Here is a 15,861-nt window from a genome sequence, read left to right as displayed (position 1 = left end):
GCAGAAACATACATTGTTCTCCCCATCTATTTCTTTACCTAATGCTAGTTCTACTATTTAATCGATGCTACAAAACCTCTCTGTTCTCTCTCTTTGATTTGGTTCCTGAAGATGTCTTGTTCTCACAATTTCTGTAAGATGTAGGATGAGGAAGTATAGTGGAAACATAGTAAAACATCTTTGCAATTAAATAATCGAATAAAAAAGTCTGTGCACCATATGCTTGTTGTACCAGTCCTCAGGGTTTTCCCAATATTGTTACAGTTTATCAGGTCTGCAAGGTGGCGAAAAGATCTTAGCTCTTTGGGAAATGCCTCACACATTTTGAACATGTGCTTTATTTACTTATCTGGACCAAGAGCTAGCATTTGAATGAGGATCAGCAACATATTTTTGAAGTTAATCTCCCAACAGTCCTTCTGTTTCCCACTGTGACTCACATCACAGGGCAATTTCTGACTTTGCAAGCTGGATTCCTTTTGGAGGAAACCAAAAATGTACCAATTATCAGTGTGCGTTCAGTTCATGGGACTAAACTGGAGCTAGTGGGAAAGAATCTCTTCTGAGGTAAAACCCTCATGTATAATATGGAAGTCAGATCTTCAGTACCAACAGTTTTGTTCTTTGGATTTGCTCCTCTTTGATTGACACAAAGTATTAATTGAGACATAGAAAGAGATACCTTATGAGTAGAGTCATACTCTATGAACATGGAAACTGGAATTTTAGACTCCACTGGGACTCTGATCTCTGTGAAATTGCCTTGTCACTCTAAATTCTTTCATTGGGCTTAGCCTTGTCTGTTAACCTCTTCAAACAAGGGAAAAACATCTGGCATAAAAACACTGAAAGTTATAATAAGGATAAAATCATAACTGTGGTACCTAGGAGCCAATATACCATACTATCCATCAATCTTCCTGATTGTAATAGTATGACAAAGATTTTGAGAAATTCAAGGGAAGTCAGAGTAGAAAACATAATCAGGACAATTGAAGGAGATAGAGTTGGCTTATAATGAAAAATTTAAGACTTCAGGGTGGAGTAAGTCTGGATTTAGGAGAGAAGGAGGAACGTGTTAACGCCTACAGATAACTGCAGGTTTTAAGTACACTAGATGTGGACTGGGACTACTGAAGACACTGCATATTGAGATAAACAGCAATTGGCAGAAGTTCTCAAAGGGAAAACCTTACCCACAGAAATGTGCTTGATGATGAATGCTATATTACCTCGCTGTCAATCAGGGGAAAAGGTAGAACAAAATATTACCTATGAAGAATGAGGTACATTGACAGTCTGGCCAGAACTGAAATGAACAAATGGCAACAATTTTGGCCACCTTTGGTGATAGCCATAGCGCATGACCTTTGGTATTTGTTGGTGTAGCAATGCTAGGAAATTTCTGTGAATATTAACTATAATAATAGAAAACAATCTACCTATATAGATAGATTGTTTATAGATATCTAGATATCAATATATCTATATTCTGAAACAACTTTTCCACTTAAATTCAGTTGCATTTTATGCAGAGTCTAGCCAGAAGCCTAGATTGTTTGTATCAAACTTGGGATAATTCTTAAAATATCTTAATGCATTGCAAACACTTGATCTAATAACTAATAAAAAAATATACAGAATACTCATTTTGTCTCTGGATAACTTCTCATGAAACATCTGCACATGAGCAATTTATCTTAATAAACCAACGCTCTGTAACTGGGACAGCTTTAGCAACCCCACCCTCCAGCTCCCAGTTAATTGAGGTGCATTCAGTCAGTTCAAAGGTGACATCACATTTAACCATGCACATGAAAAATTCTAATATCTGATTTATTGTTATGAAAACTCCATATAAATCATAGAGTTAGCAGGAATAAAACCAGAATGTGATGTCACTTTATTTTATTAGTCTTATTCTTTTCTCTCAGATTTTTCAAAAGACTTACGTACAATCAGCTATTCAGGATGACATACTATGAAATGGAGTAGAGCCAATTAAAAGGAATATGTAAAAACAAGAGCATTTTTTTCAGAGTACAGGAAACTTTGCTGAGGTTGCTGCAGTAAAATCACCTCTACAGCAAATATGAGGCTACAGATCTACAGCAGAGTGAGCTGAAGTAAGAGCTCCCTGCCCCTAGATAGGGACCTCCGCCTGCCTTGCCCCGTGCTGCGCCTTCATCTCCCATGTGTTCACTACACCTCGTCAGTCCTTCAATTCTGGCAGAAAACTACTCTGGAGTGTAGGATGTCAGGGTTTTCCCAGGCTACTGAGATATAGTATTTCATGTAAAGGGTATGATGGAAACTGGTCTTGGTAGAAAAAAAGGAGGGAGAGTGACCAGCTGTTGGATGGAGATTGCATAGAGAAGCAGGACTGTCCTTGATGTTAAATCGGCTGGCCACTATAGGAAGCTGTAGCATTCAGACATCCTTTTAAACCCTCATCTAATTATGGTGCATTAGAAATATCCTTTAGGGCATACATCACTGAAGTTTTACCAGTGATTTCAACAAGAGAAAAATCACTTTTTTAAGAGATCATAAACCTGATTCTGTTCCTGCTCATAGTGCTGTAAATCAGCAACACTGATTCAGTGGATTTGAAGTAGCTTCACTGGAGCCAAGCCAAATTAAATCAAATGGGGATTTAGCCCAAAGTTTATTATAGGAGGAGCTAATAATGACAATCAAAATTAAGGCTGCCTGACAGTTTTCAGGATGATATATAGGAGGTTCACAATGAACATATAGTTAGGTCAGGGGTATGTCTTTGAATAGACTCTTTAATTATATTAACTGCGGATTTTACAATCTAATAATGGAAACCATAGAAGTCCATGTACAATCAGTCAAGTTCAGTGCTTTATATATTAAAAGCAGGTAGTATTTTCCTCAGTTGCTCACTTGCCACTGACTGAAGCCCTGTAAATCTGCTTAGCAGAGGCTATGCAGATCTCAGGGAGATTTAGCAGCCATCAGTGCTGCAGGAATGGAAGAACCTGTCCAACAATCCTGTCTCCTCTATCTAAGCAGACTGCTTAACATCTGTGGCATCCCGAACATCACTGAGCTGTTCATTATAGTTTTGCAGGTGTTTTTTTTAATTGCAAAACTGTTTTTTTTGACAAAATAAATTTTAGTTTTGTATTATTTCCTAGGCCAGCAGATAGGGCAGTCAAGACTTTAAAGGTTAAATTCTAATTTTTATATTGCACCCTGAGGGGACTGAGTGCACCCTCAGTAAGTTTTCCAGACCACACCAGTTTGGGTGGGAGCGTTGATCTGCCTGAGGGTAGGGAGGCTTTACAGAGGGATCTGGACAGGTTGGATCTATGGGCCAAGGCCAACTGTATGAGATTCAACAAGACCAAGTGCCGGGTCCTGCACTTGGGTCACAACAACCCAAGGCAATGGTACAGGCTTGGGGAGGAGTGGAAAGCTACCCAGAGGAAAAGGACCAGAGGGTATTGGTTGACAGCTGAATGAATATGAGCCAGCAGAGTGCCCAGGTGGCCAAGAAGGCCAATAGCTTCCTGGCCTGTATCAGAAATAGTGTGGTCAGCAGGACCAGGGAAGTTATCATCCTCCTGTACAGCACTGGTGAGGCTGCACCTCGAGTACTGTGCTCAGTTTTGGGCCCCTCACTACAAGAAGGACATTGAGGTGCTGGAGTGTGTCCAGAGAAGGGCAATGAAGCTGGTGAAGGGGCTGGAGAACAACCCTTATGAGAAGCAGCCGAGGGAACTTGGGATTGTTTAGTCTGGAGAAAAGGAGGCTGAGGGGAGACCTTATTACTGTCTACAACTACCTGAAAGAACGTTGTAGCAGGGTGGATATTTGTCTCTTTTCCCAAGTAATAAGTGATGGGATGAGAGGAAATGGCCTCAAGCGGCACCATGGGGGGGTTAGATTGGATATTAGGAAAAATTTCTTCTCTGAAAAGGTTATCAGGCATTGGAACAGGCTGCCCAGGGAAGTGATTGAGCCATTGTCCTTGAAGGTATTTAAAAGACCTATAGATTTGGTACTTACAGACATGGTTTAGGGGTGGACGTGGCAACATTAAGTTTATGGGTAGACATGATGATCTTAAAGGTCTTTTCTAACCTAAATGTTGATTCTGTGATTCTATGTCTGAGTCCAACTGGTTGATATACTTAGTCCCACTCTCTCTGGGGATGATTTTTTCTTTAATAAGGATTTCACATTTTAGAGAAGTTCAAGTCCGATAGATGCATTTACTTTAAAATAGGAAGAAAGATACAGATATAAGAATTTTAAGGCCATATCCTTGTTGATCTTTGAGTTTAATGGTGTTCTTCTGGCTTATGTTCTTGGAGTTTTTGTGCCATCATCAATCTCACAGCAAATTTTTTGGGGTTAAATCTTAACATGTTTTCTCAAGCAATGTTATTATTATAATCTCTAGAGTGAGGCAGTCGCAAGATCTGCAGAATTTGGCTTAGAGGACTGCAGTAAATGAATGTTTGCTATTATCTAGTTAAAATCATGTCACTATATATATATTTTTTTTTTTTCTTCTTAAAATCTCTTCTAGAGCTTCACTGTGGACTGGGCTGAAAAGTCTTTCTACTTCTATACTAATGACCCTCTGCAACTTGATAGCACTTTATGTGCAGCATAAATTTTCCTAGAGGCTGGGGTCTGAGCTGTGTGAGGAATGTTGGCTGTTTGCTAAAACTTTTTTAATTAGAAGTTTTCTGTTGGCAAATTTCATTTTGAGAACCCATTTTTTATTAGCTATGTGGATCAAAGTGAAAGTGCTGAAAAAAATTTCCAGATTAAATTTGTCATTTGAGAAAAAAAGGAAAATGTCCTATTAAAAGGAAATTACATTTTGAAATGTTTGATGTTTTATTCCATTATTTCATGACAGAACAGCAGTAACAATAAATAATTGTGACAGACAGTGGAATGCTATGACATGGCTTGACTTCATACCATGTGTCATGAGTTAATTCATGAATAATGAATGCGATAGAGTTTTAGAATTTTTTAAAATGTTCTTTTGTCACTTCTTGCAAAACTTAGATTTTCATTTGAAGTTGCTATGAATAAAATAATTTCAAATGTGGAATTAGCTCACAAATAAAAAGAAATTCTAAGTTTTTCAGCCATCTCTTCTTCTGAGGAGGTAGTATTCAAGGTGTAATACCAAAACTGAACTAAACAAATAAGAAACTCAACTATTTCATTTGCAGTCAGATAATTAATTTGTGATCTCACTTGATGCTTATAAACTAGACTGATTTTCTGTTCTCTTCTTATACCTATTAAGTGTCCAATGAAGTCAACAGTGTTCCCCAGTCAGGGCCACAATTGAACAAATTCTGTTTAAAATAATGGCTTCCATTTCAAGGGGCAATGTGCAAACTGCTTTTAACCTGGTGTTTTTCAGTCAAAGCAAAAACTAGGCTGTCCTAGAGTGAGAGGGCAACCCATGTGCTCAGCCTCAGGGGGGTGTTGTTTTATTTAACAACACTGACCTTTGCTTTTTATGGCTGTGGTGGTTACACTTCAGTAACATAATCTCTGTCTCTGTAGTAGCATTTTCTATTAGTCAAATATAGATTCAGCTTGCATTGTTGGTATCTACTCGTAATGGTGCTGTTGCCTATCCTTTCAAAGGGTAAAAATTTGTTGCCTTTGTTCCAGTGTACTCAAGCACAGAAGAGCACAAAATTTTTCCCAGAACAGGTTGTTCTATGTAATTGTTTATTCTAAGTGATCACAGGTGTTTTACCTTACAGAACTAAAACTGAGGAGCAAATCTCACATTGGTTTAAATAAGGAGCCACTCAACTACAGTTACTGTTTTGTTTCTGGTCATCTTTTGTAAATCTAGAGTAACTTCAGTAAAGTCTAAATTTAGATTTACTTTGGATCTGAAAGAGATTAGAATTTGACCTTAAGTGTATTGGCACAAACTTGAGTAAACAAGTAAAGAATGATTGAAAACCTTTTTGCTTAGAAAAAGAAGTAAATGTTAGGAACTACAGAGTGTTAGCAGGTTTGTAAGAATGTTGTCACACAGAAGTGGGCACTGGTGCAATAAATGCAAACTAGCAGTTTAAGCTTGGCATCTGCACACAAGAAAAAACTAAGCAGGCCATTTGTAAGAAAGGAGCAAACACAATATGGGATTTTTTGGCAGTAAAACTTGTTTAAAAACTTTCCACCATCTTTTTCAACATTAGCCATGTATTCTTGGCTTTGCATTGCTGTTCACTGTCTTGTTAGCTAAGTAAGTTAGTTGACAGAAATGTTTGCGGTCCTATGGTGTAAAGTTGAGTGTTGAAACAATTCAGTTTAACAAATAAAATATCCTCAAAGGGGAAAAAAAAAATCTGTCTCAGAATAACATTATGTCTGATGAAATAAGCTCCATCTCCATAGCAATATAGATAAATGCCTACTGAGGCACATCCGCCTTGGACTCAGACAGACTCATCACCAAAAAAGTCTCTTATCATGGAATGCTGTGGACACAGTTTCACTTCAGTGGTCTCTGGGTCTCATGAAATATTCTTACAGAAAGAAAGCTGACATCACCCTGTTGACCTTTACTTTCTTTCATATCATCTCTTGAGCACGCTAGGTCTCCTTTAGCTAGGCTATAAAAGTTAGACAACAATACAGGATCTGGTGATTGTGATGGGAGTTGGACTATGAGCAAACATGATCACTTTCTTAACAGGATTTCACCTAGAATAGAGAGGATCTGATGTCAACTTGTTCTGGGTTTTTGGTTCCATGTCTACAGAGCTTCTAAGGAGGGGATATTCATTGCCTCAGTCTTACTCTACTGAGCTTTTCCTCACTGTGCTACAGCTTCCCAGGCTCCCTTCACATGGATTCTAGGACTTGCAAAGGCCAACCAACACTGCCAGGAGAAAAAGAGTTGCTCAGTGTCTTTTCTTCACTTTTAGAATCACATAGGAGGGATCCTACAGATGCTCTGAAAGGGCTAAAATGCATGAGAGGGAGGGCACATCCAGATGGACTGACAAAACAGTCATGCCCTGCCTCTGCATTAAGCTAACTGGATGCATTCAGAGGCCAGGCAGAACTATGATCAAGATAATATATGCTGCTTCTGTAGCTACCTAAGCCGCAGGGCTTCTGAATCATAACTGACTTCCATACATCCTCAAGAACATGCATTTTTTTCCCCAGTCTGTTAGGAGAACTGTCTAAATCACATGAAAACCATTAGAACCTATTAGTGGCAACTGTGACATGCCTTGTGTGGCATTTAGAGGGCTCACCACAGTGAGGAAGTGGAGTTTCATAACCTTTGTTAAGAGAAGGATGAAAACTCTTCAGTTTCTGAAGGGCTGTTACATAGATCAAAATAACTCATTTGGAGGAAAATTTGATTCAAAAGAGCTCCTTTCAGATGCAGTGACATTGCAGTTATTCAGATTAAAGCATGACCCTCTTCAAGTGTGATTGGCATATGACACTATGATATCACAGAATCACGGAATGGTAGGGGTTGGAAGGGACCTCAGGAAATCATCTAGTCAACCCCCCTGCCAAAGCAGGGTCCCTACACCAGGTTGCACAGAAAAGCATCCAAGAGGGTTTTTAACATGTCTAGAGGTGGAAACTCCACAGCCTCTCTGGGCAGCCTATTCCAGCGCTCCATCACCCTCACAGTAAAGAATTTTTTTCTTTAGGTGTGTCTGGAACTTTTGGTGTTCCAGTTTTTGCCCATTGCCCCTTGTCCTGTCACTGGGTACTACTGAAAAGAGCCTGGCCCCATCCATTTGGCCCCCACACTTCAGATGTTTATAGACATTTATAAGATCCCCCCTCAGTCTTCTCCAGGCTGAAGAGTCCCAGCTCTCTCAGCCTCTCCTCATAAGGCAGATGCTCCAGGTCCCTAATCATCTTTGTGGCCTCCACTGGACTCTCTCTGGGAGATATAAACAAAGACCAGCTGTGACTGTACTTACTATCCATGAATTTAATGTGTTAATGTGACAAAGAGACAGTAATAGAGAAAGAACTTGATAGATTAATCAGACAAAACACTGATTCTGATTTTACTTAAAATAACTTCTTCCAGGCTCTCAGGGAATTGTAGGTGCTTTCCTGGTCATTATGCAATTCTCTCAAACATCTATGTTTTTGCCTTTTTTCAAATAGCTACTGTTATTTTCAATATGAAAATGCAGCAATTTGTATCAAAGGGTATACTTGATCTATGACACTGTTTAGCTGTCAGTTTAGATTGAGTATTGACAAAAAAGTAGTTTTTACCCTTTTTCTGCAAGTACTCATCGAGTTACTGTTATTTAATGAGCAGTCATGATACTGAAATTCAAGCTTTGTAAGCGAGTGGCCCATTTTGACTCTGCTTCTCAGTAAACCCATACGTGATTCTGCATAACTTCCATAGGCTGTGCTTTTGTTTTGTTTACAATACTAGCCACATGATGGTGGAACCTCATTATTTCATTACTTGTTTGCTTAGTTCCCTTTTCTCATGTGGTTCCCCTTTACAGAGGCAGAAAGAGCAGCTGTGCCCAAAGCTTGAGTCAGTAAATGTCTGGATTCTCTGTTGGCTTCAGGAAACAAATTCCACATCTTTGACTGCTTTTTTGGAGCAGAAACTGGTTGACTTCTTTTTTCCTGGAGAAAGCTTTATGGTATTTCACATTACATTAAGAATAATACTGAACATATTAAAAGCTTAACTTTCTTATCCTCACACCAACTTCTGTATTGCATTGTTTTGGCCCTTGCATAGTTCTTTGAAAGCACAGATCTCTGGGACATCAAGTGTAGATAATACTTGATTCAGCTGATATATAGCAATATTTATTGATAAATACATAATGCACTATCCTTGCTTATTAGCAATTTAGCAAGGTACAAAAGAGATTGGGTAGACAGACAATTAAGAATAACTATTCCTTTCAGGAAAGAACTCTTGTCTACTAACAAACTAGGAACATTAAAACCAGATTGGATTGTTAGATAATTGAGGTAAATAACTAAATTCTTTGGAATTTTTTGCCCTTGTTGTCCAGCCTGTCTCTGGAAGACAGTGTATTCCAGGGCAAATATGTAACCCACATGGACATGGTTATGATCATGTATATTATCGGATGATAGTCTTTTATGCAGTGATTCATTTCTTTATTGTGCCTGGTGCTGACTATAGCAGGAAACAATATCTTCCAAAAGATGGATTTAGGCTCTAATCTTGTTTATAGTTTCTATTTTCTTATAAGGTCCTTAACCTGGTTCTTTCTGTCTTGCTATTCCAGGAGAAAGCATAACTTTTTTATTTTTTCTTTTTATGTGATTCTTTATGGCATCAGCTCAAACTGCCCAGAGTTTAAAGACTCTAATCTGAGAAAGAAACAACTTACAGATGGAAATGGCATGATAGAATAAAATATGTTACCTTCCAAAGTGTTTCGGAAACTGTAATTGGCCATTTTATCCATGGATCCAGATTCATACTGAGTCAGTGACAGGCAAAATTCAACTTCAGCTGAAGATGGGAGCCTTGGGGTCCTTGATTTATCATTGTTCCCAGGATTTCGCAGTATAGGCCCCTCACCTGTGGCACTGCATAAAGCCTGTTGGCTGTTGTACTCTTCAGACTGAGTGCAAATTACCTGTAAAAAACACTTTCTATTAGCAGAGTTTCAATTGTAAACAATAAAAGTAAAAAGAGGTACTTCAATTAATATTTTTTAAAGGAGCAAAGAAATATACAATGCAATGTTTGTTGCAAGACTATATATTAAGTTTAAAATTTTCTATGTATGATTTTAATATAAGATGGATTATTTAATAGAAGACACCCCTCTACTACAGTGCACATTTTGAAATAATACATTAATCTATATTTGAAACTAGCCATATGGGCCAAGGCATCAATTCTCATTTATATCCTTGAAAACTCACTGAGACTAATTTCAGTGCTACCTACCAATGCAGCAGGACACAAATGGAGTTAAATCTGCTGCTGCAGATTGCTAAATGGAGGATTTTTGGCTTCAACAGAGTACTGAACAAAGCCATATTCACAGATTTTTCTCCCCAAACAGTAGAAGGGGTATTTGTTGACTTGGAATGTATACATATAAAATATATATATTTTTTTTTATTTTCTGCAGATATATGTCTGTTCTTTGTCAGACTAAATGGGCACTTAGTGTCACTATGTCTTGATGATGCTATATGTGCAAAATGGGAAAAGATGCTGCTCTACTTCCTAGGAAGTTGGGGGATGAACATATATCACCAATTGAGATACCGTAGTGATGGGTGTTGGGAAAGGACCTTAAACAGAGAGGTGGGTACAGATATTAAATATTGTCAGGCTCCAGCATCGTTTATGTAAATATTCTAGGTTCACAGGCAAAGTCCAGTTACCAGGGCAAAACGAGTCATTATCTGTCAGATGATCTGTAGAAGCTGCCAGTTCAATTTGTGACTTCTGGAAGAGCAAGGTAGTTCGATGTAACTTCAAATGGTAGTCAGCTAATTTTGACTGAGTCAAACTGCTTCATATTTGCTATGGGTTAAACATGCCTACAGAGACTGTGTCAATAAGATGCTCCTCAATATCTTTTTAAGCCACAATAACTTATTTGTTACCTAGGGATGTAGGTCTTCTGGTGACCATGAACTTTTAAAGTAGCTGTCACTGCTTGGTCAGAGAAGTGATTGAAGCGAGGGGGAGGATTTGTTTCAGATTTTGGTACAATAAACCTACAGGGAGTGGGTACAAGTACTAGCTCATATTTCTACTTTATATTCATGAACTTATCTCACACGGAGTCAGGATGGAGGATGGAGAAAAATATAATGATACAATGACATGGAGAAGATCAGACTAGAGGGTTTGGTGGATGTGTGTCATGGTACAGTTAATGGGTCTATGAAAATGAAACAGAACAACAGTGTCTCAAAAATCCCCAAAGCTGTTTTGTATCCCTTTCAGGGGAGGCTGAGGCTCTGAACCAATACTGTTTACTGTTTTGCTTCTGTGGTGGTGAAACCACCTCAGCTAAGACCACGCAGTCCTTCACTCACTCCCCCCTATTCAATGAGATGGAGTCAGAATCACAGTAAAGGACTCATGGGTTGAAATGAGGACAGGGAGGGCTCACACACCAGTTATGGTCACAGGCAAAACAGATTCAACTTGGGGAAGAAAAATCAATTTAATTCATTACCCATCAATCAGGGTAGGATAGTAAGACATAACAACCACATCATGAAACACCTTTCCCCCACCCCTCCCTTCTTCCTGGGCTCAAATCACTTTGCTTCTGATTTCTCTACCTTCTTCACACAGCGGTACAGGGGGCAGGGAATAGGGGTTACAGTCAGTTCACCTCTGCTTCTTTTTGCAGCATGAGGTCCCTCCTGCAGACTAAAAGAGTTCAGGAACAAAGTATTCCAATGTGGGCATCCCACAGAGTCATGGATCTATTCAGGTACAGCTCTCAGCTCCAGCATGGGGACCTTCATGGACAGCAGATGGGGCTCTGCTCTGGCACACATCCTCCTTCTGGCTCTGCCTTGAGCATCTCTGGGGTCCTGCTTTTCCTGAGATCTCAAGGTAGTTACAACTGCCCTCAGGCACAGCCTCCTGCTCTGACTTGGAGTCCTCCATGCGTTATATGTGGGTATCTGGTCTGCTGTTGAATCTCCATGGGCTTCAGAGGACTCTATTTACCTCCCTCTACTCTTCTTGCTGATCTGGGTGTCTGAAGTTCTCAGTCTCCTCCTCTTCTCCTCTTTCCTCATGTCCTCAATAATCTTTTTTGTTCAAGACAATGGTTTCCTGATGGCTCTCTCCCTCCTTGCCAAACTGGTTCTTCCCCTTATAAATATTGATTCAAAGAGGTGTTTCTTTATCACTATTTGGCTCAGTCTGGGCTGGAGGTGGGTCCACCTTGGAGCCAATGGAGTTTTTCAAATCATATCACAGGGGCCATCACTATAGCCCCTTCCCCTGCTACCAAAACCACTCTTCCCCACAAATCCGACACAGCTTCTTTTCTGAAAAAATCTACCAAAGCAAATAAAACTCCAAACCATCAGAGAAAGCTTCAAAATATAGAACTCAGTGGTTAACAGATAATCAACATGGCTAATGAGAACCTTGTGTGGAGAAATAACAGGTCTCATTATTGTGTGAGGCATCATGGGAGAGAAAATATACAACAGTGAAACCTCCATATTTCTTCCGTCTTGGAGATGTACTTCTATTTCATGGACTGAAACAATGAACAGGAAGGTAAGTGAAAGCAGCCATATCTGCTGTGAACAGGATGGAAGAACATGAGATTTTCTGCTAGCGAAGGAAGTGAGTGGGAGATTCATTTCATCAGCAGTAGCTGTGTACAATTGCCAGATTGAAGCACTGTCTAGGACAACCTCTGCAGGCAAGAGAGAGAGAGAGAGGCATCTCCTGAGTGTGATTCAGCTCTCCTAAGCCAGATGTCTGGTAGGTGAGATGTACTTACCTCTAGGGGTGCCTTACTCTCTCCATTGACTGAGTCAATGAAATAAAATGTGTAAAAAAAATCAATGCGGAAACTGTCTCTGGACTGCAGTTAGTAAGAGAAGCAAAATTAAGAGTGTTCAACTTAATGCTCTGCTTCTGCATTAGGATGAAGTGAATCACGCCCTGGAGGCATGGATGTGCCTCTGAAGTGACTAAAAACAGAGCCAAAGCAAGTTACTTTTGCTGTCTAACTAACTCTTGAATGACTGGAAGGAGATTAGATGAATCTTTTTCTAAGTGATTTGACCACAAATTCATAGAAAATGTATGACAGACCTGGTGATATGACATAGATTTCCTAAGAAACTGGAGTTCTTAAATGATGTTTCCTCTGAATATGAATATAATTCATAAATTATTCTCTCTCTCTCTCTTTTTTTTTTTTTTTTTTTAGGAGATAAGAAAGCTTATCAGAGAAATTTATCCTTAGAGACTGCTCCAGCTGAAATCTACCCTAGTCTGTTAAAACTACTAAGGTTCCCTTGGAGGCTGTAGGTAGTTGTCCATCAGAGAGTCTCATGTGCACATTCACCCCAATAGCTTACCAAGTGGATCAGGATTGTTCATCTAACAAGGACTGAGGTCAGGATTGTGCCTCTAAGAAGTCCCTTTTAAGAATCCCTACCAAGAAGGGAGAGGTAGCAACAGGGAGAGACCTACAGTTATAAACACAAAGCATAGCTATGGAGTTCTTATGAATATTTTGTGTTACTGAGAGAGTTTATTCCCATTAGAAGGAAAATAGGGGGATGATTCAGGCTGAGGGTAATGTCTTTGTTTATAGGAATACACAGACCTATGTCCCTAGAAGTGTACTAGTGAAGAAGGTAAGTGTGTCTTGGCTGGTAGAGCTCGACCCAAGTGGAACACTTGCCTCAGAAACTACATGCATGTGGACTTTCTATTTTACTCTGTTTCCTATGGACCTTAACTATGTCCAAGTCTTCTTCCGGCTTCTCTGCCCTGCCATCTCCTATCTTTTCATCTTCTCTCCACTACGCTGGGGATATATCCCTGTTGTGTCCTAAAGGGTAATCAAGACTCTCTTCTCAGATATTTAGACAGGGAATCTTCAAGAATGAGCTCAAATATATCTAAACAAAGGAACATTTCTCCTTTGTTCTGTTTATCCATTTCAGTGGGTTTTAATGCAACCATAAATGTAATGAGGCTTATAAATGGTTAGAGTGCTATTTTTTTTTTCGATTTATGTCTCAATGTAGCCTTCATTAATGACATGACTAACAGAATTAATCCTAAACAGAAGCCAGGTGCTATAAGACATCTAGGAACTCATGGTCAAGAAATGTTAACATGAAGGGCAGGGATTAAAATGCTTATCTGTGACCTTCTGTTATTTGTTCCAAATTGAAAATTAAAGTCTAGCCATACAATTAGCCAGGTTCCTTTTAAAGAAAGATGTAACTTAGGCAATATAAATTATGGGTTGATCTTGAAACTATAATTTGCTGTTTTATCAATCATGTCATGTGTAAGTGGTAACAGAACATAGGTCAGTTAAACGGTTCTTTCTGGATGTAATCTGCATAAAGCACGTACAAAATGGGTCACATCATTGCCTTCTTTTCATTCAGTGGGATTACTTTCTACTAGAAACACGCTGCTTTAAAACATGATTCTTTGTTTCCTTTCAGAACAGTCCTGAACAAGTTTCTCAGTTCACCTTGGGGAAAGCTTCATATTCAGATTGCACCCAATGCCTGCTGTCCTGCATGCATAAATTCACCATCTCGAGGGAAATTGTTAGGAAGATACTCCAAGGAAAAGCTTATGTAAGTAGTTAGCAGAGCAAATGCCAGTAGATGGCAGTCCAGAATACGCAGCATCGCTCCTGGGCCTTGTAGCACCCAGCAAAAAAAAAACCCCTCAGTGCACTGCAGTTGAGATCTCTAGCACAGCTCTTTCTATCGTTTCTTAGAAAACAGACTGTAAATGTGCAGACGCGCTGCTGCTGTCTCGCACCTTCTCGCAAATAGGAAACCCTTTTGTCTTTTAGTTTGCAACTGCTTGCACAGACTAGCCCCTCTGCCTAAATTAAGTGATTTACATTACAGGCATCTTCATCAGTGTTCAGTCCTTTACCTGCTATTTTTAAATTCAAAGCTTTAGGGGTTTTGGTGACAAATTCTTTGTTGTTGCTTTGGACTTAGATCTGCACTCACAGGGAAATGCAAGACAGGTAATATACATCTGAATACTTGGGAAAAGGTGATTTTCTATGGTATTGAAATAGCTGCTCACTTACAAAATGATCTAAAGTTCCTTAGTTTGCTGGGGAAAGACAGCCACTCAAAGGGTTAATCCATACCTCTGCTTCCTTTAGAGCTGCTGTTCTCTTGCTCTGTTTCTCTTCTAAGCCCACCAAGCAGGAGTCTGACCATGTCCAGAAACTATATCAGCATGTTTTCAGAGTGTTTTGCTCCAGGTTAATGTAGCCTAGAAGAACCACTTCAGACTGCAGAAAAAGCAACATGACTTGCTTATCTGTGGTGCCCATGCCAGCTCTCCCAAGGGTATGATGTGGGGACTTCCTGGACCTCTTTGACACATCCTCGTGTGTTTATTTGTCCTACGTGAAGTCTAGACTCCTGAACTGGAGCCTTGGGTCCCACTATGTGACCAAAAGAGATTTTCATAGAATCATGGAATGGTTTGGGTTGGAAGGGACCTTTCAAGGTCATCTAGTCCAACCCCCCTGTAGTAAGCAGGGACATCTTAAACTAGATCACGTAGCTCAGAGCCCCATCCAACCTGACCTTGAACTTTTCCAGGGATGGGGTACTTATACCTCTCTGGGCAACCTGGGCCAGAGTTTCACCACCTTAACTGTAAAAAAATTCTTCCTTATATCTAGTCTAAATCTACTCTCTCTTAGTTTAAAACCATTACTTATTTTGCACTGATTCATTACCTTTCTCTGTCTTTCTCCACTTATTCTCACATTCTTGCTTGGGAACAGCATTAAAGTGCAGCCCTCATGCCGAATTAAAACTTTCAGCAATTGTAAAGAGGTTTATTTTTTACCTTTTTGGCTTCATTAGGGTCTGGCGTAATCTAATCCTGATTAAGTGGCATCCAGAAACCATTTAGTCACCTAACAAAGAAAATGTAAGGAAATCCCCAAATAATCTGCAACAGAACAAACTGTACTTTGGGAGCTTGCTTTTATAGGCAGAACTTGAAAAAGTGCTGTATCTATAGTAGAACAAAAAGTTTTTTAAAGACTCTGTATATTTATATTTGATTCTTCATATACTCTTGAA

General features: G+C 39.4%; 1 protein-coding gene across 1 annotated transcript in view; it reads right to left on the bottom strand.

Moving 5' to 3' along the window:
* The window catches only part of TYR (tyrosinase), a 51,744-nt gene that overhangs the window by 29,501 nt on the left and 6,382 nt on the right, over positions 1-15,861 (bottom strand). The window contains exon 2 of the mRNA XM_010165363.1: positions 9,452-9,668. Coding sequence (XP_010163665.1) covers positions 9,452-9,668 — 217 coding nt within the window. The remainder of the gene's footprint in view (positions 1-9,451; positions 9,669-15,861) is intronic.

The sequence above is a fragment of the Antrostomus carolinensis genome, unplaced genomic scaffold, assembly GCF_000700745.2.
Source record: "Antrostomus carolinensis isolate BGI_N321 unplaced genomic scaffold, ASM70074v2 scaffold2673, whole genome shotgun sequence".
Lineage (NCBI taxonomy): Eukaryota > Metazoa > Chordata > Aves > Caprimulgiformes > Caprimulgidae > Antrostomus > Antrostomus carolinensis.
The sequence above is the reverse complement of the archived record's forward strand: the minus strand, read 5'-3'. Positions and strand labels throughout refer to the sequence as shown.